The following is a 25,876-nucleotide window of genomic DNA, read 5'->3' as shown; positions in this document are numbered from 1 at the left end:
CCGCCCCTCTAGCCAGCGCAGCCACTCCTTGAGCGGCCCATGCCAGCGGAGAAGAGAGGCGGGGGTGTGGCATCTCACCGGGAACCTCGGTCCACAGCCGAGGATGACTGACTGTCCCTCTTGTGTGATAACAGGATTCTGCAGGACAGGGAGATGAAACAGGAAATAATTTAGTCCAAACAGTCTTCCAAGGGACCCTTGCCGTTACGAAAAGGTGGCTCCGACAAGTTTTTACAAAGAACATGCTCATATATTCAGGTGTTAAATTCACGTACTCCGAGGAAATTGAGGTAAGCGTTGCTGAAGGCTTCTGGGTAGGGAGGTGAGTGATTGTGGTTCCTCGTGACCTCAAATCACAGGGTACAGGCTACTGGTCAGGGGCAGTTGTTGGCCTTCACCTGAGCCTTGGTTCTTCATCTACAACATGGAGTAGCTCCTGTCTATCCGGCAGGGTGGCTCTGAGGCAGACAGATGCTGGGTGCAAAGTGCTGCTGCACTGCCTGGTGTCCTTGGCTGGGCACAGTCCCTGTGGTGGTAGAGGTGATGGTGGTGATGGTGATGGAGGTGATGGTGGAGGTGATGATGGCGATGGTAGTGATGGAGGCGGTGGTGATGATGATGGTCTGGAGGAGGTGGTGATGGTGATGGTAGAGGTGATGGAGGTGGCGGTGGTGGTGGAGGTGGAGGTGATGGAGGTGGCGGTGGTGATGGTAGAGGTGGTGGAGGTGGCGGTGGTGATGGAGGTGATGGAGGTGGTGTTGGAGGTGATGGTGGTGATGGAGGTGATGGTGATGATAGTGGTGGAGGTGATGATGGTGCTGGTGGTGGAGTTGATGGATATTCGAACATGCCTGACCTAAAAAAAGTTCATTTTCATTTTTGTCTGGGCATAGTGGCTGATGCCTATAATCCCAAGTCTCTGGGAAGCCGGGGTGGAAGGACTGCAGTGAGCTGTGATTGCACCACTGCACTCCAACTCAGGTGTCAGAGTGAGACCCTGTCTCCTAAAATACTTTTTTACAGTTCATTTTCATGTGGCTTAACCTCATAATGTCCCTGACAAAGATATTTTAATCTGAATCAAATCATGGGGAAATTATGAGACAAATCAGGTCAAAAGACAGTCTACAAAACAGTTGGTCTGAAGTTCTGAAAATTGTCAACATGTTAAAAGGAAAAAGGAAACAATGGCAAGGGAACTCTTCTAGAAAAGACATGTGATAAGTAAATGCACAAGAGAACGGGCTAAGTAAGTACAGCATGTGTCCCCTCGCGTGTGTGTAGGATCCAGTCAGAACAGGAGCTGGAGCTCGGGAGGAACGGGGGTGGAGACCACCTCCTGGTGGGCAGCGTCCTCCTCTCCACGTTGCGCGTCCCGAGCGGGAAACCTGCACTGGGGTTGTGCGGGGACGGGCTGAGGTCACAGGAGACCCTGCCCGGGTATGTTGTGGCGAGGCGCCATGGCGCCTGAAACTTCACTTTCCCATGTTTTGGGAGAGAAAATGCTCATTTACGGAGAGAGACGGAAGAGTGAGCACAAAGGAGAGGAAGAGGGAAAGCAGCCGTGGGAAGCGCTCAGGATTGGCGTTCAACGAATGTGGGTGGCGTCGTGTGACCTTTCTGAAAGTTCAAAAGTTTTCCAAATATAACGTTGGAGAGAAATCTTTTTAGAATAAAAAGCCGGTTGTGCAAAAGCAGTGGAGGCCCCTGGCTGGGTCTCTGATTCTAGAAAGCCAAGCTGGGCCGCCATGACCTGCCACTACCCGGGGGAGCGCCCTGGTGCCCGCTAGTCCTGCGTGCTGTGTTAGTTGTGAGAGTGGGTGTGACCTGTTTGTGGATTTTGCAGGTCTGGAGGCAGCTGGTGGAAATCCACTTCCCCATGGAGCATGGCTGGAAGGAGTCATTGCTGAGAGACATGGAAGGGAGGCTCAAAAAGGTACCAAAAGTTGGGGGACATTCTTTTCAGGGCATAAAGTCAAGCTGGAGAACCTCAGACCATCAGCGACAGCTGAGAGATCTCAGCGGTGCCTCTCTGTGGGCAGGGACAGGGTGAATCACAGCTCCGTATTTATGTTTCTGATCCAGACCTGGTAGTCTGTCCCCAGAAGAGCGCTTTGGAGTCTTACTGAGAGGACAGAGAGGAACAAGGGCCCAGGATCTCACCTTCATAGGGGTGCAAGATTTTTCTTGATCCCTTCATCAAACTTGAGATGGGGGTGCCGTGTTTACTTGGCCCACCGTGTTCAACCCCTCGTGGGGGGGAGCACATGAGCGAGCACGTGTGGGATCTGGCCAGCTGCTTTGGGAGCTGGCACAGCAAGCTCCGTGTGGGCCCTGCAGCAGTGCCCAGGTGGAGGTGTCTGCGGCCCCTGAAGCTCCAGAGAGCGTGTTACAATGCTTTAGCTCCACCGTCTACGGACGTGGTGTGTTACCAGCTCAGTGGGCCCCTTGCCTTGTTGCCTAGGCTGGCTGCTCTCTGCCAGTGAGGGCAAAGGGCTGGTGTGACAGCCTTTTTTGGGTACCCACACTTGGCAGGTCTCGAGCTCTTGTCTGGCATCCAAGAATAATGACATCACCTGGACACTTGAAGGATGGTGAAGGCAGAGAATTTTATTCAGTAATGGAAATGGCTCTCAGTGGAGAGGGGAGCTGGAGAGGGGATGGGTCAGGCAGGTCATCTGCCTCTGGTCCAGCTGGCTCTGGCTGGCTTTTCTCTGAAGTCAAGCTGTCTTTCTAAAGTTAAACCATCTCTCCTCCGAAGTCCAGCTGTCCCTCTGAAGTCAAGTCATCTCTCTCCAGTCAAGCTACTTCTCTCTCACTACCAAGTCTGGGGTCGTTATAGGCATGGGATGGGGGGCAGGTGGGCTGTAGGTATTTTTGGAAAAAGCAACATTTGATTGGTAAAAAGACATTACTCCAAAAGCACCAATGGGGAGAGATGTACACAGGGACAGAAGTTCTCACTTTGGGCTGTTCTCAGGTTTTTCCGCCCGAAGGTGGGGCTTTGCCAGGGACTCACTCCTGTCTCACTGGGATTTCTCTGCCTCTCGCCTCTATCAGTGGGGCCCCGGGCACAGGAGAAGCCAGGCCTGCTCACAGGCAGTAAGCCTGAGCGGCCTGTTGGTGACAGGAGCCTCATTAAACACAGGCAGAGAACACACAGACATGCCCCTCATGCCGAGACTCTAGAAAAATTAGTTTTTATGTGATATGAGAGTTTTATATGTAACTGTTAAGTGGATCTTTAAAGGAAAAACAGAAGCAAGGAAAATGACTTACTTCTCATAACTTACCTGTTTTTACAAGCCAGGTGCTTTTTCTGCAGAGTGGGAAAAGAGACTCTTAGAAATTTCAGCCTTGCGTGTCCACTGGTGCGGGGCAGGGAGAAGCTTAAAACTGGGGGGAACGGAAAAATGGCGGGAAAGTCAAAATGGCGAAAGCACTTTCATCCCGTAGAGTACTGGAGCGCTGCGTCCGAAAGCTCTGAAACCCCCTCTTCGGTTTTTGCAGGAGACGCCCCTCTCCCAGATCACTGCCTACTGCAGTACTCACTGGGACACCGAAGGCCTGGAGGACAGTGTGGCCAAGACCTTCAAGAAGTGCGTCATTGAAGCCGTGAGCTCAGCCTGCCAGGTGAACGGGCTCTCCCCCCGGGAAAGCGTGTCGGGCTCAGCTGTGTTCTCCCGGGACAGCTAAGGGCGATAAAGCACCTGTTAGGGCTGACTCAGCGGCTGGGAAGTGGGCAGCCTCCTCCCTCGCCCAGGGCAGTGGCGCCGAAACCCAGTTCTCTCTGCATTCTCGGCGTGCCGCACAGTCCCTGCTGCTCGTGCCGTCCTGCGCGTGTTCTGTGGAATCCCCCCGTGTGGCACGAGTCAGGTGGGCTTGCAGGCCGCTCCTCAGGTGGCCGTTATCGCTGTGCTGCTGGGTTGATGGTTAACACTTGCTTGGCAGGTATGCAGGAAAAGACTACAAAGGCTTATCAAACATTTATGGAAGCAAAAGGTGTGAAATGGAAAATTCTATCCATTTATTTAGCTATTTTCTGCAAAGAGGAAGAGATTGTCCTCAGCCTCCTGTGTAGAGATTGCCCTGCCTCAGCCTCCCGAGTAGCTGGGATTACAGGCACCTGCCACCACGCCCAGCTAATTTTTTGTATTTTTAGTAGAGACGGGGTTTCACCATGTTGGCCAGGCTGGTCTACAACTCCTGACCTCAGGTGATCCATCTGCCTCAGCGTCCCAGAGTGCTGGGATTACAGGTGTGGACCACCGTGCCCGGCCAATTTCTTTTAACGGTGTTTTTGTGTTTTCCAGGGTTGAAGTTTTGCACTTCTTTTGTTAAATTTCTAAGTATTTTTTGGGTGCTATTGTCATTGGAATTGTTTTCTGAATTCCATTTCCAGATTGTTCCTTCCTGGTGTCTAGACACGCAGCTGGTCCACGTGTCCTGCAGCATTGCTGAGCTCATTTGTTGGCTCAGATTGTGTGTGTGTGTGAGAGTGAGAGGGAATTAAGTTTTCTATACATAAGATCACATCATCTGTGAACAGAGTTTCTCTTCTTCCAATCTGGATGCCTTTGATTTCTTTCTCTTGCCTGATTGCCCTGACTAGAACCTTCAGTACAGTGTTGAGTACAAGTGTTTGTGAAAGAGGGCATCCTTGTCTTGTTCCTGATCTTAGGAGCTTTCGGTCTTTCACCGCCAGGTGTGATGTCAGCCGTGAGGTTTTCATAGATGCCCGTTGTCAGTTTGTGGAAGTTCCTTTCTGTTTCTCATTGGTTGAATGGTGGTGGTTTTTTTTTTTTTTTTTTTTTGAGACGGAGTTTCGCTGTTGTTACCCAGGCTGGAGTGCAATGGCGCGATCTCGGCTCACCGCAACCTCCGCCTCCTGGGTTCAGGCAATTCTCCTGCCTCAGCCTCCTGAGTAGCTGGGATTACAGGCACGTCCCACCGTGCCCAGCTAATTTTTTGTATTAGTAGAGACGGGTTTTCACCATGTTGACCAGGATGGTCTCGATCTCTTGACCTCATGATCCACCCGCCTCGGCCTCCCAAAGTGCTGGGATTACAGGCTTGAGCCACCGCGCCCGGCCGGTTTTTTTTTTCTTTAATCACAGAAGGGTGTTGAATTTTGTCAAATGCTTTTTCCATATCTACTGAAATGATCATGCGATATTTTCCTATCTATATGAACTGATATTTGATGTTAAATCAACCTTTTATCCCTGGGATAAATTACACTTCATCATAGTGTATAGTTGCTTTTTTATGTGGCTGGATAAGGTTTTCTTTTATCCTTATAAATGTCTGAAAGTATCTATTGTAAATTAACCTTGTGGTTTTTACTCATTACTGAAACGTTTTGCAGAACTTTGAACCTAAGGAAGAAAAATATTATTTCTTGGTGGAGAGGTAAAAAGAGAATTAAAATGTATGTGTTGTTTGAAGGCAGCTTCTTAAAAGAATTATACTTTAGGAACATAAAATATATGTTATATTAAGGGTTTATTCATTTTTGGTATTTTTCATGATATGAAAGTTTAAAAAAAAAAAAAATAAAGTAGCAACTGGCATTTAGCCAGAAGAAGGAGAGTGACTGGTTCTGTTGGGGTGTGTGTGTGGGGGGTTTGTGTATGTGTGTGTGTGTGTGTTTGTGTATGTTTGTTTGTGTGTGTTTGTGTATGTGTGTTGGTGTGTGTGTTGGTATCTGTGTTGGTGTGTGTGTGTTGGTGTGTGTGTGGGTTGTGTATGTGTGTTTGGGGGTTTGTGTATGTGTGTTTGTGTATATTTGTGTATTGGTGTGTGTGTGTGTTGGTGTGTGTGTGTCTGTGTGTGTGTGTGTCTTCACATCTCTGGAGACAGTATACAAGGAAATGAACATTTTCTAAGACGTGAAATGTTTTACTATTTTGCTCTTTTTGTGGCCTTATACAACGAGTTACAGTAGCTTTCTGAAATGCTGTTGTGTAGGTAATTTACTTTTGTTATTACCTAAAACAAACTAATGGAAAACTCCTAAATTTCCCTCTTAAATTTTCTTGTAGTCTCAGACCAGTATCCTTCAGGAGCTCTCTTGCCATGATTTGCGGAAATTCGGCACCCTCTTATCTGCTGTGATCACCAAGTCCTGGCCTAGGCGCAATGGGGAAGCCGTGGATGACCTGGATGAAGTTTTCAAGCACCTGCTCACGTGGGCAGACGTCAAGCATCTCTTCAAATTGTGCGGTATGTTTGGGGGAGTGCTGGGAACATGAGCTCGGTGAAGGTGGTGTCTCCCTGCCTGGGGAGGGGGGAGTCAGAAGGTTTGACCTGATGGGCTGATACTGAATTGGGATGGGCTGATGTTTGATAAAGACTGCGGTTTGGACAGAGAGACCCAGGAAGGCTCAGAGTGTCTTGCTTTGTAAATAATAACCAATGGTAAAAGCCCTATTCATTGAATGCTTGCTATACCCTAGTGACTGTACTGACCCCGTGCCCTTGCCACAGCCCTTTCTGAAAGTCCTCTTTAAGCCCCCAATTTTCAGATGAGGAAACAAATAGCTGAATGTGACTTATCCAAGAGCTCAAAGATTATAAGTAGCAAAAATGAAAATCCAAACCCAAGTGTGTCTTGCTTATTTGGAGATCAATGTCGAATGTCCAGGCCAACACTGAGGACCTACGCAGAAAATGAAGTCCTGTGCTCTCTGATTTCCCACCAGCCCCTGCGCCCTGAGTGTTTTGTGATCAAGGAGGGAGAGAGACATTCCATCCTCAAAACGTTCAAGTCCAGTTGACGTGTGAGACCTTAGATCAGATCTTTTAGTGAGAAGGCACTGGACATGGAACAGCCAAAATAAATGCTGAGCTTCTGACACATCGGGGAAGCCGTGGGGATAAAATAACATCATGGATACGGAAGTGCATAAGGAAAAGCCACTCACTTGAAAAGATCATTTTTGTGTTATTTGTATATTTTTATTTGTTTATTTTTGAGATGGAGTCTCGCTCTCTCACCCAGGCTGGAGTGCAGTGGCGTGATCTCAGCTCACTGCAACCTGCACTTCCCAGGTTCAAGCGATTTTCCTGCCTCAGCCTCCCGAGTAGCTGGGACTACAGGCATGAGCCACTGCGCCCGGCAGTTTATTTATTTTTAAAGCAAGGTCTTCTCTGTTGCCCCAGTTAGCATGCAGTGCAGTGGTGCCATCATTGCTCACTGTAAGCCTCAACCTCCCGGGCGCAAGTGATCCTCCCGCCTTAGCCTCCTGCGTGGCTCTGGCTCCAGGCGTGGACCACCGTGCCCAGCCTGTTTTTAAGTTAGAATTTTCTGGAGTACTTTTATGTACACAGAAAAATTAAGCAGAAAGTACAGAGAGTTCTCATGAGTCTCTCCCCCACCATCACACAGGCGGTACCCTGTTATTAATATGCAGAATTAGCGTGGTGCTTCTGTTACAGCTGACAAGCCAATACTGATACATTGTTATTAACGAAAGTCCATCGTTTACACAGTGTTCACTCCCGGTGCTGTCCATTCTGTGGGTTTGGACAGATGTATCATGGCCTGCGTCCACCATTACAATATCATATGGAGTAGTTTCATTACCCTACAAAGTCCCCTGTCCTTCACCACCCCACTTCCTCCCCTTTTGTCTTTTCCAGAACATCCTATAGTTGGAATCTTTTTTTTTTTTTTGAGAAGGAGTCTTGCTCTGTCACCCAGGCTGGAGTGTAGTGGCACAATCTCAGCTCACTGCAACCTCTGCCTCCCAGTTTAAGCAGTTCTCTGCTTCAGCCTACTGAGTAGCTGGGATTACAGGTACGCGCCACTATGCCCGGCTAATTTTTTGTATTTTTAGTAGAGACAGGGTTTCACCATCTTGGCCAGGCTGGTCTTGAACTCCTGACTTCATGATCCACCCGCCTTGGCCTCCCAAAGTGCTGGGATTACAGGCGTGAGCCACCATGCCCAGCCCTATAGTTGGAATCCGACCGCGTGTAGCCTTAGACTGGCTTCCTTCACTTAGTAATATGCATTTATGTTTCCTCCTTGTCTTTTCATGGTTGACAGCTAACTTCCTTTTACCACTGAATAACACCCTATTGTATGGACGTGCTGCAATTTGCTTACCCATTCACCTTGCTCGTTTTTGCAGTGATTCATAAAGCTACTGTGTTTGTTTCTCATGGTACAGATAGGCTTCATCTTCTTCTAATACTGTATGGCTCTAATATTACTGGGAGAGAAATCCTCTGTGGTTAAATGAAGCTTATATAACAATTCTGCTATCTAAGTTTATCATAAAATCAATTCCAAGTTTTTGCAAGATGATGAAGATGTGCAGAGTATAAAGTTACCGCATTGCTGTTTCTCTCTTTCCATCTGCTATGAAAATGTCACCTTAAGACCATCCTGATAGGCTTTGCTAGGTGTGTCTGCGTCCCTGGTGCAATTTCTTCTGCTGTAGGTATTCCTAGGGTGGGGAATTTTTAGATAAGATTCTGTGTATTCTATTTAAAAAATATATTCAGGCCAGGTGAGGTAGTTCATGTGTATAATCCCAATGCTTTGGGAGGCCAAAGTGGGAGGATCTCTTGAGCCCAGGAATTTGAGACCAACTTGGGCAACAAAGTGAGACCCTACAAAAAATTTTAAAAGTATGCCAGGCATGGTGGTATGCACCTGTATGCCTAGCTACTCAGGAGGCTGAGGCAGGAAAATCAGAGATTGAGGTTACAGTGGGCTATGGTTCTGACCCTGTACTCAAGCCTGGGTGACACAGTAAGACTCTGTCCCAAAAGAAAGAAAGAGAGAGAGAGACGGGAACCCGGTCTCAAAAGGAAGGAAGGAAGGAAAGAAGGAAGGAAGGAAGGAAGAAAATGGAAGGAAGGAAGAAAGAAAATAAGGAAAGAAAGGAAGAAAGAGGAAAGAAGGAGGGAGGGAGGAAGGAAAGAAGGAAGGAAGGAAGAAACGAATGAATGAACAAGGAAAGAAATATATTCTATATACTGAAGGGGGACAAGGAAGTTGTAGGGCTGAATCTGGGCGAGGCCTAACCCTCATGCGGGAAAGCGGAAGGGAATAGAGTGCCTGGCGCATCTGGAGACACTGACCAGCCGTTGTCTGCGTTTGATGCAGCGGGGGCAGAACAGGAGGTTATTTGGAATTCCCATGTTAATGTCAAGGAGGCAGGAGGTGGGGAGGCCACTGTTTTAACTGTGTTCTTAATCCACTCAGGAACTGATGAGAAAATAATAGCAAATATTACAGATGAAGGCAAGAAGTTGATGGCTACGGCTGACTGTGCGGTCATGAAAGTTGCTGGCGAGCTCCTGAATGGAACGATTTTAGTTGGACGACTGGAGCTGATTATGAAGCACAAGGATCAGTTTCTTGACATCTGGCAACTGAGTAAGCATCACGTGGAGATTCACACTTCAGGCTCCTGAGGAATTAAGTAGCTTGAAGACACGTTTGTGTTTGTGTGCACATTTTTTTAAAGGAGATGATCGTCTTAGCCTTGATAATGAGTATCTCTTCTTGCTTGTAAGATGATAGGGGTGGTTTGTAGTTCTCAAGAACACCATGGGAAAGTGATAAAATAATGGCCGAATCGGAAAAGCGGCTATGCGCACAACCCCCCAGTCCTTCCCCGTGGCAGGGAAGGTGGGGCGCGTTGAAAGCGGTGTTGTGGAGAATGGCATTTGTTTGCTGTGCTGGGTTACTTTGTCGTTGTTCTTGTTTTCCAGAGGAAAAAAGTCTTTCACCCCCGGAGGAAAACTGTGCTATGGATGAAGTATTGGATTGGAGAATAAAGGAACTGTTATTTCTAAGGGAGGAGAAAAGATTTGTTGACAGTCTCCTGAAGATGTGTGGGCGTGTGAAAGCCCTGATCCAAGGTGGTGTTCCTAAGAAGCGAGCAGCACTGAGGGCTCCCCAGGGGTTAGAGGAGGACACGGGAAGAGGGGGTGGCACTAGCAGGTCTTTATTTTGGAGAGAAGGCTTTAAATTTTTTTTAAATTTACATTTGTTGGGGGCATTGCCTTCACCTCTTTAGATTCTCCCTTTTGGTATTTGTATCCACATTTCCGAACGCCCTGCATCAACGTCCCCTTGATGTTTTCGGCGTCAGCGTTAGCCGCTGGCGTCCGCTGCGGAAGACGCGGGTCAGCGCTGCGCATTTCTGGTCTGTGGCCTGCACCCATCACCCTTCACCTCCTGTTGCTCCCTGTTTTCTCATAGTTGGGTCGGATCGTTGTTTAGGGTTAAATCATCTGGACTTACGCTGATCGCAAGTGAGCCACGAAAGAAACCATGATCTTTTTACATTTTTTGCACAAACTCTGTTTTCCAGAGACTTACACATCCTATCAAATGCTGTTTTCATTGTATTCATTTCTGATCGAATCCCAACCTGTGGCGAGTGTCTGAATTTCCTCAAAGATCATCCGTTTAACCTTTGAGAGGGAACCTGCCTACCCTAGGCTGGAGTCTCCTTCCACCTCCTAGGGAGCCTTTGCCTCTCGCCTGGGTTAGACCTGGCGTCTTCTGTTGGCAGAGCACGCCCTCACTAGCCTCCTGAGAAAAGGGCGTATGAGACGTCGAACCCTCGAATCCCTGCGTGCCTAAAGATGTCTGTGCTCTTACTGGGTCAGTCGCTCGGCCAGGTCTAGAATGACACACTGGAGTAGTTTTCCTTCTGAAGTCTCAGCGTGCTGTGCTGTCGGCTGCCACAGCGGAGCCATGGAGAAGCCCAGTGCACTGCTCATGACACACCCTTCCTGTGTGTGTGACCTGTTTTCTCTTTCGTGAAGCTCTTGAGATCTTTCTGTTACTCATATTCTGAAATAATAATGTGTCTTGGTCTGGATCTATTTTCCATTGAGGCTGGGCGTGTTGGTTCCCACCTGTAATCCCAGCATTTTGGGAGGCCAAGGCAGGAGGATTGCTTGAGCCAGAGAGTTTGAGAGCAGCCTGGGCAACATAGCAAGTCCACATCTCTATAAAAAATACAAAAAAATTAGCCAGACACAGTGGTGCATGCCTGTAGTCCCGACTACTCGGGAGGCCCAGGCAGGAGGATCACTGGAGCCTGGGAGGTTGAGGCTGCAGTGAGCCAAAGTCACACCACTGCACTCCATCCTGGGCAACAGAGTGGGACCCTGTCTCAAAAAAAATAAAATATTTTCAGTCACCTCTATTGGGGGTTAAGAGGTAGGTCTTTCTAATCTAGACATCAAAGTCCTTGAGTTCTGGGACATTGTCTTGAATGGTTTAATTTTTTTCTCTTGCTGGAATTCCTATTAATTGGATACTGGACCTGGATGGTCATCTAACTTTGATCATTATTTTTCTCTGGTTTTCCATCTCTGTTTTTTGCTGTGCTCTTGAGAGATCTATTCAGACCTTGATCTTCCAAACGTTCTGCTAAAATTTTCACGTCAGCTTTCATATATATATTTAACGTAAAGGAATTCTTTTTCTCTGGATGACGCTTTTGAAGATACTGGTTGCAGTATCTTACCCTCTGGATTATTTGCAGTTTTGCTTTGGAGGTTTTTCTTTTCCTTGCATCATTTCCTTTTTCCTCCTATGTCTGGAAATCCTCATGTGTCTGTGTTTATTAAGAGAAAGCCCTCAAAAGTGGGTTGGCCCTCTGTGGGCTGCTGCCATGGGGTGGCGTGGCTCGGCCTGGGAGTTGATCTGTCTCCTGAGGTCTTCTGTCTCCTGCCTGGATGGTGCGGGCCTGGCTGCCAGGTTTCTGGGAGCCAAGAGGGAGAAGTGGGCTGGCGGGCCTCGGCGTCCCGTGTGCAGTCCTCCCATGGCCCCTGTTCTCAGCGTGGTTCTCCGCCACCTCCTTCTGTCTCCTGTGCTTCATGCCCCCTCCTCCTTACCCCTGAGATTGGTTAGTTCATGTCTTCTGTTAGCTTCTTGAGAAAGGGGATGTGTCTAGAAATGCCCTTTTTCTGCCATGTATCTGTGGCCTCCAATCCTGACACCCCTTTGCATTATCCTTTCTAGAAAATAAGCCACCTGTTGCCTGTGGGGGTGAAGGAGGCATCGCGGTGACAGTCGGTGTACTGGACCGCATCTTTTTTTCTTTTGTTTTGTTTTTTTTGAGTCTTGTCCTGTTGCCCAGGCTGGACTGCTGTGGTACAGTCTCAGCTCACTGCAACCTCCGCTTCCTGGGTTCAAGTGATTCTTGTGTCTCAGCCTCCCCACTAGCTGGGATTATAGGCGCCCACCACCACGCCTTTTTGTACTTTTAGTGGTGATGGGGGTTTTGTCATGTTGGCCCGGCTGGTCTCGAACTCCTGACCTCAAGTGATCCGCCTGCCTCGGCCTCTCAGTGTGCTGGGTTTACAGGCCTGAGCCGCCGCACCTGACTAGTTCATGACTTTTAAAATATAATTTATATTCTGCCATCGGAGTGGGGTCTGGGAAAGAGAGTAAGTAGATGGATTTTTTCAGTGTCATCTTTACCCAGAAGTCATGAATATTGATGAACAAGGCCACACGGGGAGGGGACGGCCTGTAAACTCTTACTGAGAAAGAAATCCTAGCACCTGTGTGCTCTTGAATTCACTCAGAGAAGTGAGGAGAGTAAGCCTTAGGAAAGTGAAATAAAATGGAATGATTATCAGAGCTTTGACTTCTGACATTTTCTTTTGGTTTCTAAAGTGGACTTTGGAGAGCTTGCAATAAGACACTCACAAGACCTCAGCAGTAAAAGATTAGACGAAGTTGTGACGGTGAGAGTGTCCTCCTTCCCGATCTCACAGAGGACGACGCATTACAACCTGAGCCCCGAGCTCCGAGAAATGGCTGGAAAGATCGACTTGCTCAGAGACAGCCACATCTTCCAGATCTTCTGGCGGGAAGCCGCAGAGCCTCTGAGCGCGCCCGAGGAGGAGCGGGAAGCTGCAGAGTTTCCGAGTGAGCCGGAAGACTCAGAAAGGCAGACTCTTCTGATTGAGGAGGTGCATGACTATTTGTATCTTCCCTCTTACAGGAAGTTCATGAAACTGTACCAGGATCTAAAGTCGGGAGAGGTCACCCTTGCAGAGATCGACGTCATCTTCAAGGACTTTGAGAATAAATACAAGGACCTGGCTTTAGAACTTGAGATCATGTGGACTGTGGACCAACAGGGCCCAAGGGATTGGATCAGGGAGCGAGTGGAACAGATCAAGGAGTACCATCACCTGCACCATGCTGTCCACGCAGCCAAGGTCATCCTGCAGGTCAAAGAGAGTTTGGGACTGACCGGTGACTTCAGTGTTCTCAACACTTTAGTAAACTTTGTAAGTTGCTTGCTGGGGACTGTGGGGGTTTGGAGGGGTGTCTCGCCCAGACATCCGGAGCCATGGGTGTTGTGGCTTTGACAAGCTGGGGGTGACGTAGAGCTTCTGCCAAGGGCTCCTGTGTGTTTGGTACTTGAGGCCTGAATATCCTGAGGGCTTTGTTTTTGCCTTTGTTTGTAAATAGTCCGACTGTTCCTTAGCCAGAGGAAGTTTTGGGTCAGTGTGAAGATCAAGAACTCAGGAAAGGGCAGCAGTCCTCTTTCCCTAAACAGGTGTTTGGAAAGGGCCATAGGCTCTCTTTAGGTTACAGGAGCCAAAAAGGAAATCGCATTGGGGCCATTTAGTCCCATCTCCTAGTTCTAGCCCGAACCGGTAAATAAGTTGCTTCTAGAGTTAAGAAGTGAGTCTTCTGCTTCCTATGTTTTTTGTTTGTTTGTTTTTTGAGGAGACGGAGTCTCACTCTGTCACCCAGGCTGGAGAGCAGTGGCACGACCTCTGCTCACTGCAACCTCTGCCTCCTGGGTTCAAGCGATTCTCCTGCCTCAGCCTCCTGAGTAGCTGGGACTGCAGGCACATGCCACCACGCATGACTAATTTTTGTATTTTTAGTGGAGATGGGGTTTCACCGTGTTGGCCAGGCTGGTCTTGAACTCCTGACCTCAGGTGATCTGCCTGCCTCGGCCTCCCAAAGTGCTGGGATTACAGGCGTGAGCCACTGCGCCTGGCCGATTCCTATGTTTTTAGGTGAGCATTTGTAAGGTATATATGCCTGTAGTATATTATAGACCAGGATAATGATTAGAAATTAGCATAAAATCTGGAATCATGGCCAGGTGCAGTGGCTCATGCCTAGGAGGCCGAGGAGGTCAGGAGTTGGAGACCAGCCTGACCAACATGGTGAAACCCGTCTCTACTGAAATTACAAAAATTAGCCAGGTGTGGTGGCACATGCCTATAATCTCAGCTACTCAGGAGGCTGAGGCAGGAGAATCGCTTGAACCAGGGAGGCGGAGGTTGCAGTAAGCCAAGATCATGCCACTGCACTCCAGCCTGGGAGACAGAGTGAGATCTGTCTCAAAAAAAAAAAAAAAATCTGGAATCACACCCACTTATAGCTGAACCCTAGTGCAGGTCCTTGAGGAAGCAGCTGCTCTGGGCCTTGAACGCCGAGCAGAACGTCAGGTTCCCAGGAATCACGGTTACTCTCCATCAGGGAGAAACAGCAGTGGGGATTAGCTCATCCAATCAGGAGTAACAGTCTGGCGTGCCTGTTGTCACAGCAGCAGCAAATCCAGGAATTAAGGCAGGGTGGGATGGTGGGTGCTTGCGGCTTACAGACTCTGGGCTTCTGCTGAATGAGTTCCAGTCCACAGTAGAGCTCTTCCTTGCAGACTGATAACTTTGATGACTTTTGCCGTGAAACGCTGGACCGGATCAACCAGGAGCTCATCCAGGCCAAAAAGCTGCTCCAGGACATCAGTGAGGCCCGGTGCGAGGCGCTCAAGGAGCTGTCCCTGAGGAAGGAGTTCATCCGCTGGGTCCGGGAGGCTCTTGGAGGTAAAATCAGTCTTTGGGGTTGCCCGGAAGCCCGGAGGCAGTTTTCAGATGGTGCACTGTGCGGCTTTCCTAAACCGTTAGGAAGCACCCCTGCTTTGCCGAGTGCTATGTGAAGGGCAGAAAGATGTTGCCTGTATTCTTTTTTTTTTTTTTTGAGATGGAATTTCGCTCTTGTTCCCCAGGCTGGATGCAATGATGCAATCTCAGCTCTCCACAACCTCCGTCTCCTGGGTTCAAGCAATTCTGCTCAGCCTCCCGAGTAGCTGAGATCACAAGCATACATCACCATGCCCCGCTAATTTTGTATTTTTAGTAGAGATGGGGTTTCTCCATGTTGGTCAGGCTGGTCTGGACCTCCTGACCTCTGGCGATCTGCCCACCTCGGCCTCCCAAAGTGCCAGGATTACAGGTGTGAGCCACAGTGCCCAGCTGCCTGCATTCTTTAGGGAGATGGGCACTGCTCATAGAGTTCACATAGGTAGAGTATTTCCCATGTGCTGTTGTAAAAGCCACTCACCTTGCTGTGTCCTGCCACTTCGGATGCTCGCTGTAAATGGCTCAGGGCACTTTTTCTTTAAAATCTTACCCCCTTTTTCTTCCAGCAGATTTTTCTTGGAGGACAAGGAGAGCTCTTGCCCACAGAGATTTTTTTTTTTTTTTTTAGACAGAGTTTCCCTCTTGTTGCCCAGGCTGGAGTGCAGTGGCGTGATCTCGATTCACTGCAACCTCCGCCTCCTGGGTTCAAGTGATTCTCCTGCCTCACCCTCCAGAGTAGCTGGAATTCCAGGCACCCACCACCACACCCGGCTAATTTTTTGTATTTTTAGTAGAGACGGGGTTTCACCATGTTGGCCAGGCTGGTCTCCGACTCCTGACCTCAGGTGATCTACCTGCCTCGGCCTCCCAAAGTGCTGGGATTACAGGCATGAGCCACCGTGCCTGGCCCCGCAGATTTTTGTCACAACCCCTCCATCGAGGCTGTGCATTTCTCGGCAGCCTCTCTAGCCTTGTGGCTAAGATGTCATTGGCAGAGTTGCTTTGGAGGAGGGTGGGAGAGGTGAGAAAGCGGCCCAGGCGGCAGGGCAGGTGTGTGGGGGCCTGGGGCCACTGCCTGACGGGTGGCAGGCGCTGGCTCTCTTGGGAGCACTGCTGTTTTCAACAGTGCACTCCTCGGTCTATGCTGATACACATCCTTCGATGGGTAATTCATCTGAGGGGCAGGGTCTGAGTGCTTCATAGCTAACTGCGAACACACGGTTTACAGCTGAGCCTCGTTTCACTTAGTTTAAATGGTAATGCTATGTGGATTGAAGGAAACAAGGCACACACAAGCGGGGTACGGGGCCTGGGGCACTGAAGTTGCTCGGGAACAGCGAGATGTTCAGTTGTATTAACATAAGTTACAGGCTGGGCGCGGTGGCTCACGCCTATAATGATACCAGCACTTTGGGAGGCCGAGGCAGGTGGATCACGAGGTCAGGAGTTTGAGACCAGCCTGGCCTTCATGGAGAAACCCCGTCTCTACTGAAAATACAAAAAATTAGCCGGGTGTGGTGGCAGGTGCCTGTAATCCCAGCTACACAGGAGGCTGAGGCAGGAGAATTGCTTGAACCGGGAAGGCGGAGTTTGCAGTGAGCCAAGATTGTGCCACTGTGCTCCAGCCTGGGCGACAGAGAGAGACTCCGTCTCAAAAAAAAAAAAAAAAAAAAACCACTACAAAAGATTGGATGTTTTAGACTCTTACTGAAAGCAGAAAGTGGACAGAACGTTAAAAATTCATGAACTGGCTGGGCACAGTGGCTCATATCTATAATCCCAGCACTTTGGATGGCCAAGGCAGGCGGATCACCTCAGGTCAGGAGTTCAAGACCAACCTGACCAACTTGGAGAAACCCCGTCTCTACTAAAAATACAAAAATTAGCCATGTATGGTGCTGCATGCCTGTAATCCCACTACTTGGGAGGCTCAGGCAGGAGAATCACTTGAACCAGGAGGTGGAGGTTGTGGTGAGCTGAGATTGTGCCACTGCATGCCAGCCTGGGCAACAAGAGCCAAACTCGGTCTCAAAAAAAAAAAAAAAAAATCATGAACTATCTATTCCAGCTTCAGGAAGGATTATTGCCCGAGACCGAGTCTTGTGCCATCATGAAGTCATCCTGTGCTGACCTCCCCTCTTCTCTTCCCCAGGCATCAACGAGCTGAAGGTGTTTGTGGACCTGGCCTCCATCTCAGCAGGGGAGAACGACATTGATGTAGACCGGGTGGCCTGCTTCCACGATGCCGTGCAGGGCTACGCATCCCTGCTATATAAGCTGGACCCCAGGGTGGGCTTCAGTAGATTCATGGAGCATCTGAAAGAGCTGTGGAAGGCTCTGGACAATGACCAGCACCTGCCCAGGAAACTGGTGAGTCTTATTCTGGCTCTAATGCAGATTATGTTGAATAGAGCATTGCTTAGCAACATCAGGGGAGTGCCTGCAAATGGTGGCACACCTGTATGGTAGGTTTGCACACAGCCATCTACAATGAGCTTTAAAAAGCTTTCTTCAGGGGCCGGGCACCGTGGCTCACGCCTGTAATCCCAGCACTTTGGGAGGCCGAGGCACGTGGATCACAAGGTCAAGAGATCGAGACCATCCTGGCCAACATGGTTTCAAACCCTGTCTCTACTAAAAATACAAAAAAATTAGCCAGGTGTGGTGGTGCACGCCTGTGGTCCCAGCTACTCGGGAGGCCGAGGCAGAAGAATCACTTGAATCTAGGAGGCAGAGGTTTCAGTGAGCCAAGATTGCACCACTGCACTCCAGCCTGGCGACAGAGCAAGACTCTGTCTCAAAACAGAAAAGAAAAAAATTAACATTTGAATTTAAGAAAATTACCCGTAGCAGGGTCTGAATTGACTGATGCAGCTTCACTAGATACTGGGCCACCCTCAGGACGGCTGCTCCACAGGACCAGGAAATGACATATGGAAGGGCAGGTAAAGCTGTCTTCATTTTTCTGCTAGAAACTCAGCAGAGTTTCCAAACAAAAGCCTCTGTTGTGATCTTTCCTGAGTGCCTCTGATTGTACTTGGGGGCCACAGAAGGATGCTGAGGACTTGGGGCTCCACAGTCATTGTTTCCAGCGTCACTCCCAGAGGGTCCTCTGCACTGGGGACCGGCAGAGTGATGGCGTCTGGTGGAGGGCCAGGCAGGGAGCTGCTCATTCCGTTCCACTCCTCCACAAATAGAAGCCATGTGCCTCGCGTGCCAGCCGGAGCCCCAGGCACCGGAGGAAACATGGGTGAACAGCCGAGGACAAAGTGGCCATGAGCGACAGATCACGTCCAGATGGCACCTGGTCCGGTCGGGGCGCTGCGTGGGCGACTGCATTCGGAGCCCTGGGGACGCGTGGGGAGAAGGCTGCCCAGTGAGGCAGAGGCGGGGGCAGACTGCAGGAGGGAGGGGGAAGACGCTCATTCCAACTCTGGCCCGTGTTCTCTCCTTTTGCCCCCACAGTATGACTCTGCCAGGAACTTGGAGTGGCTGAAGAATGTAAAGGAGAGTCATGGGTCTGTGGAGCTCTCATCCCTGACCCTGGCCACGGCCATCAACCAAAGAGGCATCTACGTGATCCAGGCACCCAAAGGTGACCAGAAGGTGAGCGGTCCCTGACCCTCGGCGCAGCTGTGGGCCGTCTGTAGGTGGCGGCCAGTCCAGGGCTCCTGCCCCCAGGAGAGTGACCTCTGACCTGTGCCCTTCACAGATTTCCCCAGACACGGCTCTGCACCTGGTACTTCCCGGGGGCCCCAGCAGCCGCGAGGAGCCACGAAAGTACTCTTTAGAGGAGCTGAAGGAGCTTCTGAACAAGCTGATGCTGATGTCTGGCAAGAAGGATCACAACAACGCAGAAGTGGAGAGGTTTCAGGAGGTGAGGCTGCATCTTTGCATCGGTGCCGAGTGGAGGGGTTTCAGGAGGTGAGGCTGCGGGGTTTCAGGAGGTGAGGCTGCATCTTTGCATCAGTGCCGAGTGGAGGGGTTTCAGGAGGTGAGGCTGCATCTTTGCATCGGTGCCGAGTGGAGGGGTTTCAGGAGGTGAGGCTGCATCTTTGCTGCAGTGCCGAGTGGAGGGGTTTCAGGAGGTGAGGCTGCATCTTTGCATCGGTGCCGAGTGGAGGGGTTTCAGGAGGTGAGGCTGTATCTTTGCAGCAGTGCTGAGTGGAAGGGTTTCAGGAGGTGAGGCTGCATCTTTGCTGCAGTGCCGAGTGGAGGGGTTTCAGGAGGTGAGGCTGCATCTTTGCATCGGTGCCGAGTGGAGGGGTTTCAGGAGGTGAGGCTGCATCTTTGCATCGGTGCCGAGTGGAGGGGTCTCAGGAGGTGAGGCTGCATCTTTGCTGCAGTGCTGAGTGGAAGGGTTTCAGGAGGTGAGGCTGCATCTTTGCATCGGTGCCGAGTGGAGGGGTCTCAGGAGGTGAGGCTGCATCTTTGCATCGGTGCCGAGTGGAGGGGTTTCAGGAGGTGAGGCTGCATCTTTGCATCGGTGCCGAGTGGAGGGGTCTCAGGAGGTGAGGCTGCATCTTTGCTGCAGTGCTGAGTGGAAAGGTTTCAGGAGGTGAGGCTGCATCTTTGCTGCAGTGCCGAGTGGAGGGGTTTCAGGAGGTGAGGCTGCATCTTTGCATCGGTGCCGAGTGGAGGGGTCTCAGGAGGTGAGGCTGCATCTTTGCTGCAGTGCTGAGTGGAAGGGTTTCAGGAGGTGAGGCTGTATCTTTGCAGCAGTGCTGAGTGGAGGGGTTTCGGGAGGTGAGGCTGCGGGGTTTCAGGAGGTGAGGCTGCATCTTTGCTGCAGTGCCGAGTGGAGGGGTTTCAGAAGGTGAGGCTGCATCTTTGCATCGGTGCTGAGTGGAGGGGTTTCAGGAGGTGAGGCTGCATCTTTGCATCAGTGCCGAGTGGAGGGGTCTCAGGAGGTGAGGCTGCAGGGTTTCAGGAGGTGAGGCTGCATCTTTGCATCGGTGCCGAGTGGAGGGGTTTCAGGAGGTGAGGCTGCATCTTTGCATCAGTGCCAAGTGGAGGGGTTTCAGGAGGTGAGGCTGCATCTTTGCATCAGTGCCAAGTGGAGGGGTTTCAGGAGGTGAGGCTGCATCTTTGCATCGGTGCCGAGTGGAGGGGTTTCAGGAGGTGAGGCTGCATCTTTGCATCAGTGCCGAGTGGAGGGGTTTCAGGAGGTGAGGCTGCATCTTTGCATCAGTGCCAAGTGGAGGGGTTTCAGGAGGTGAGGCTGCATCTTTGCATCGGTGCCGAGTGGAGGGGTTTCAGGAGGTGAGGCTGCATCTTTGCATCAGTGCCGAGTGGAGGGGTTTCAGGAGGTGAGGCTGCATCTTTGCATCAGTGCTGAGTGGAGGGGTTTCGGGAGGTGAGGCTGTATCTTTGCATCGGTGCCGAGTGGAAGGGTTTCAGGAGGTGAGGCTGCATCTTTGCATCAGTGCCGAGTGGAGGGGTTTCAGGAGGTGAGGCTGCATCTTTGCATCAGTGCCGAGTGGAGGGGTTTCAGGAGGTGAGGCTGCATCTTTGCATCGGTGCCAAGTGGAGGGGTTTCAGGAGGTGAGGCTGCATCTTTGCATCAGTGCCAAGTGGAGGGGTTTCAGGAGGTGAGGCTGCATCTTTGCATCGGTGCCGAGTGGAGGGGTTTCAGGAGGTGAGGCTGCATCTTTGCATCAGTGCCGAGTGGAGGGGTTTCAGGAGGTGAGGCTGCATCTTTGCATCAGTGCTGAGTGGAGGGGTTTCGGGAGGTGAGGCTGCATCTTTGCATCGGTGCCGAGTGGAGGGGTTTCAGGAGGTGAGGCTGCATCTTTGCATCAGTGCTGAGTGGAGGGGTTTCGGGAGGTGAGGCTGTATCTTTGCATCGGTGCCGAGTGGAAGGGTTTCAGGAGGTGAGGCTGTATCTTTGCAGCAGTGCTGAGTGGAGGGGTTTCAGGAGGTGAGGCTGCAGGGTTTCAGGAGGTGAGGCTGTATCTTTGCAGCAGTGCCGAGTGGAGGGGTTTCAGGAGGTGAGGCTGCATCTTTGCATCGGTGCTGAGTGGAGGGGTTTCAGGAGGTGAGGCTGTATCTTTGCCGCAGTGCTGAGTGGAGGGGTTTCGGGAGGTGAGGCTGTATCTTTGCAGCAGTGCTGAGTGGAGGGGTTTCAGGAGGTGAGGCTGCAGGGTTTCAGGAGGTGAGGCTGTATCTTTGCCGCAGTGCTCACCTGGTAGTGCCATCTTGTCCGTTAGGCCTGTGCATCCCCAAGAAAACGGTAAAGGGTTTGACTTGGGATTTCACTGATAAGAAGGGCTTTGCCCTTAGGCCTGTGGAAAGTAGAGTCGGCACATTTGTAGGGTGCACGGAACTCCAGTCCGCAGCCCCAGAGAGAGGCCTTAAGGCAGGCAGGACCCTGGGTTATGATTCCCTCCTTACGATGCATAGGGTGAATGCTGCAAGCTGGCAGCCTGTCTCAAACTCCTGACCTCAAGTGATCCGCCCGCCTCGGCCTCCCACAGAACTGGGGTTACAGGCATGAGCCACAGCGCCTAGGCTGTTTTAATTTTTTAAAATTATCTTTCTCTATTTTTTTCTTTATCTTTCTCACTGCACTGAGAAGGAAGTTGGTCACTCAGCAGCTAGCCCTCAGATAGACACTTAAATTGTTTCACTGACTCTGTAAATCAGCAAGAATCCACATAACTAAGATTTAGATGGACAAAGCAGAAGCAATCGTCCTGAGAATGGTGTATCGGTTTATGTAATAATCTCTCAATTTTATTATGGGTTCGTTCTGTAAAGTTGATTTGTACTTTACAGATGATATCCTTTATCTCTGCTGGGCGCGGTGGCTCACGTCTGTAATCCCAGCACTTTGGGAGGCCGAGGCAGGCGTATCACTTGAGGTCAGGAGTTCGAGACCAGCCTGGCCGATATGGTGAAACTCGGTCTCTACGAAAATACAAAAATTAGCTGGGTGTGGTGGCAGGCACCTGTATTCTTAGCTACTCAGAAGGCTGAGGCAGGAGAATCACTTGAACCCGGGAGGTGGAGGTTGCAGTGAGCCGAGATCGCACCACTGCCCTCCAGCCTGGGTAACAGAGTGAGACTCCATCTACAAAAAAAAAAGGAAAAACGAATTAATACAAATAATACCTTTTGTCTCTGTAATGACTCTTCCTGATAAGAGCGCCGTCCTCTCAGGTGGGTTGTGTAGATGAGGAGGGAGGCCTTGTGAGTGCAGGTCTTGAGTGGGCCTGTGGACAAAGTCGTTCTCACCTGGCTCTGTGAGCTGACCTCGTGGCTCTGCGTCTCTAGGTCTTCTGCGGTGTGCAGAGGCTCAGCAAGGCCTTCATCGACCTGCGCTGTGCTGGGAATATGCTGTTCCGGACCTGGATCGCCAGCGTCTACTGCTCCCCCAACCAGGATGTGTCCCTCCTGATCGACTTTGGCTTGGAGCTGGTGACGAATCTTGAAGAGGGTGGAGATGTCACCAAGGTGCTGGAAGCCGTCTGCAGGCAGATGGAGCACTTCCTTGACATCTGGAAGAGATTCGTGGCCCAGAAGCGCATGGAGCACTTTTACCTCAACTTCTACACGGCGGAGCAGCTGGTTTACCTGAGCACCGAGCTCAGAAAGCAGCCCCCCAGCGACGCCGCCCTCACGATGCTGTCCTTCATCAAAAGCCACTGCACGCTGAAGGATGTCTTAAGGGCCTCTGTGGGGTGCGAGAGTAAGGCTGCCAGGTACCACGTGAGGACAGTGACGGAAGAGCTCCCGCTGATGCTCTTCTCTGAGTCCCGCCTGGTGGACAAGGTGAAGGTCATCATGGAGCAGTTCATGGGGTGCCTTCCTGCCTTCCTGCCCGACTGCCTCGACCTGGAGGCCCTTGGCCACTGTCTGGCTCACCTGGCAGGGATGGGCGGGCCTCCCGTGGAGCGCGTCCTCCCGAGAGGCCTGCAAGTCGGCCAGCCCAACCTCGTCGTCTGCGGCCACTCGGAAGTGTTGCCAGCCGCCCTGGCCATCTACATGCAAACCCGGATCCAGCCCCTGCCCACCTACGACGAGGTGCTGCTCTGCACCCCGGCAACCACCTTCGAGGAGGTGGCGCTGCTGCTGCGCCGCTGCCTGACCCCGGGCTCCAGCGGGAACAAGATCTACAGCCTGCTGTTTGCCGATCAGCTGAGCTACGAGGTGGCGCGCCAGGCGGAGGAGTTCTTCCAGAAACTATGCACCCAGCGGCACCGGGAGGACTACCAGCTCGTGATGGTCTGCGATGCTGACGGGGAGCACTGTTACCTCCCCTCGGCCTTCAGCCAGCACAAGGTCCTCGTCACCCCCCAGGAACCCCTCAAGGACATCCAGGCCTACCTGGCACGTCACTACCGTGTCCCAGAGCAGACCCTGTCGGCGGCGGCCGTGTTCAAGGACCGGCTGTGTGTTGGGATCGTGGCCTCAGAGCGAGCAGGTGTCGGTAAGGAGAGTGGTGGGGTGGGTGCAGTGGGCAGGCACCCTCTCCCAGGGACTACCCCGGGCCCTTCCCCCTCCAGCAGACGAAGCCTGTCTGCGGATGGAGAAACTGAGGCTCAGGGAGGGTGCGACTCATCTGTGGGTGTCAATCAGCGTCTGTGCCAGAACCGGGCACCCTGGTCACCTGGTCGCCCACACTGGGCATTCTCTGGGAGCCCCATTCCCTTCCTCCTCTCGGCAAACATCTCTGAAGTTTACTTTTTTTCTGAGGTGGAATCTCGCTCTGTCACCCAGGCTGGACTGCAGTGGCACAATCTTGGCTCACCTGCAACCTCCGTGTTCTGGGTTCAAGTGATTCTCCTGCCTCAGTATCCCGAGTAGCTGGGATTACAGGTGTCTGCTACCATGCCCAGCTAATTTTTGTATTTTTAGTAGAGACATGGTTTCACCATGTTGGTCAGGCTGGTCTTGAACTCCTGACCTCAGGTGATCTGCCGCCTCGGCCTCCCAAAGTGCTGGGATTACAGGCGTGAGCCACCGCGCCCAGTCCTCTCCTGTCCTTTGAGAGAACATTTCCACTGTCAGAGCTGCTAACTGCCTAGCTTCATGGGACTGCATGGCTCTTGCCTCACCAGAGGGTTTTCAGATGGAGTCTCACTCTGTTGCCCAGGCTGGAGTGCAGTGGCATGATCTTGGCTCACTGCAGTCTCTGCCTCCTGGGTTCAAGTGATTCTTCTGCTTCAGCTTCCAAGTAGCTGGGATTATAGGCATGATCTCAGCTCACTATAGCCTTCACCTCCTGGGTTCAAATGATTCTCCTGCCTCAACCTCCTGAGTAGCTGGGATTACAGGCATGCGCCACCATGCCTGGCTAATTTTTGTATTTTTAGTAGAGACAGGATTCACCATGTTGGCCAGGCTGGTCTTGAACTCCTGACCTCATGATCCACCCGCCTCGGCCTCCCAAAGTGCTGGGATTACAGGCATGAGCCACTGCACCCATCCCAGGACCTCATTTTATATATATATACGTATATATATATATATATATATATATATATATATAGAGAGAGAGAGAGAGAGAGAGAGAGAGAGAGAGAGAAGGAGAGAGAGAGAGAGAGAGAGAGAGAGTCTTGCTCTGTCGCCCAGGCTGGAGTGCAGTGGTGCAATCTCAGCTCACTATAGCCTCCACCTCCTGGGTTCAAATGATTCTCCTGCCTCAGCCTTCTGAGTAGCTGGGATTATAGGTCCCCACTACCACACTGGGCTAATTTTTTGTATTTTTAGTAGGGATGAGATTTTGCCATGTTGGCCAGGCTGGTTTCAAACTCCTGACCTCGTGATCCGCCCACCTCAGCCTCCCAAAGTGCTGGGATTACAAGCGTGAGCCACCGCACCCAGGCCTAATTTCTATATTTTAATGTTACAGGAAAGTCTCTCTACGTGAAGAGGCTGCATGAGAAAATGAAGGTGCAGTTACACAGGGAAAAGGTGCCTCTGAAAACCATTCGACTGATCGACCCTCAGGTGGATGAGAGCCAAGTCCTGGGTGCCCTCCTGCCCTTCCTGGACGTGCAGTATCAGAAGGTCCCCATGCTCTTTCACTTGGACGTGACCTCCTCGGTAAGGGCCCTCGAGTGCCAGCAGATGGCCACATCAGGAAAGACATAGTCCCCGCGTTCCCGCGACTCCTCACCTTATAGAGAATTCCTTCTTTCCACACGAGCAGTCCTCTGAGGCTTAACAGTGGGAACGCGGTGTGAGAAGCGTGTTGTCAGGCAGTTTCCTCCTTGTGTGAATGTCTTGGTGTGCGCTTACCCCAACCTGGGCGTAGCGCCTGCTGCACACAGGGGCTTCATGCTACACGCTGTTGCTCCCGGGCCACGAACCTGCGCCGCGTGTGGCTGTACTGAATACCAAAGGCCATCGTAAAATGGCGTGTTTGTGTATCTGAGCACAGAAAAGGCACAGGGAAATACCGCGTCAGGATCTTACGGAACTGCCCTCGGAGTCGTGGGTTCTTGCTGGCTGAAACGTTGATGCCAGTCATCAATATTGTCATGACAAAGAGCAAAATGAGAGGGGTTTTTGGAGTTGGGAGAGCTCACCGGCTGTGGTGTGTTTATACCTCGTGCCATTCTGTCTTTAGGTGCAGACTGGCATTTGGGTGTTTCTTTTCAAGCTCCTCATTTTACAATACCTAATGGATATAAATGGGAAAATGTGGCTTCGGAGCCCCTGCCATTTGTACATCATTGAAATCCTGGAGAGGAGGCCTTCAGCGCCGTCCAGGAGGCCTTCAACGCTGGTCTGTACCGTGGGGCGTTTTCACGTGGTGTGGGAGGGTTGTGGGATCCTTCGGGTCTTAATGAAGTGGAGCGATGTGTTTAGGTGACTCCACGCCTTTGCCTGCCTTAGTGCAGCAGCTGAGTGCAGTGTTAGTAAAGAAAAGCCCACCTTTTTTTTTTTTTTTGAGACAGTCTCTGTCGGCCAGGCTGGAGTGCAGTGGCGTGATCTCGGCTCACTGCAACCTCCGTCTCCCGGGTGCAGGCGATTCTCCTGCCTCAAC

At 51.1% G+C, this 25,876-nt stretch overlaps 1 protein-coding gene across 6 annotated transcripts in view; it reads left to right on the top strand.

Moving 5' to 3' along the window:
• Positions 1 to 25,876, top strand: part of RNF213 (ring finger protein 213) — a 120,557-nt gene that overhangs the window by 44,749 nt on the left and 49,932 nt on the right. For all 6 annotated transcript variants that reach the window (XM_012452752.2, XM_021666394.2, XM_021666393.2 and 3 more), the window contains 14 exons: positions 135 to 290; positions 1,847 to 1,936; positions 3,511 to 3,633; positions 6,045 to 6,225; positions 9,221 to 9,394; positions 9,733 to 9,882; positions 12,665 to 13,287; positions 14,679 to 14,844; positions 17,033 to 17,250; positions 18,346 to 18,486; positions 18,593 to 18,757; positions 22,156 to 23,311; positions 24,737 to 24,930; positions 25,457 to 25,615. In XM_012452752.2, coding sequence (XP_012308175.2) covers positions 135 to 290; positions 1,847 to 1,936; positions 3,511 to 3,633; positions 6,045 to 6,225; positions 9,221 to 9,394; positions 9,733 to 9,882; positions 12,665 to 13,287; positions 14,679 to 14,844; positions 17,033 to 17,250; positions 18,346 to 18,486; positions 18,593 to 18,757; positions 22,156 to 23,311; positions 24,737 to 24,930; positions 25,457 to 25,615 — 3,696 coding nt within the window. The remainder of the gene's footprint in view (positions 1 to 134; positions 291 to 1,846; positions 1,937 to 3,510; positions 3,634 to 6,044; positions 6,226 to 9,220; positions 9,395 to 9,732; positions 9,883 to 12,664; positions 13,288 to 14,678; positions 14,845 to 17,032; positions 17,251 to 18,345; positions 18,487 to 18,592; positions 18,758 to 22,155; positions 23,312 to 24,736; positions 24,931 to 25,456; positions 25,616 to 25,876) is intronic.

This window comes from Aotus nancymaae, unplaced genomic scaffold (assembly GCF_030222135.1).
Source record: "Aotus nancymaae isolate 86718 unplaced genomic scaffold, 86718_ANA_hifiasm-v0.15.2.pri h1tg000089l, whole genome shotgun sequence".
Classification (NCBI taxonomy): Eukaryota; Metazoa; Chordata; class Mammalia; order Primates; family Aotidae; genus Aotus; species Aotus nancymaae.
The sequence above is the reverse complement of the archived record's forward strand: the minus strand, read 5'-3'. Positions and strand labels throughout refer to the sequence as shown.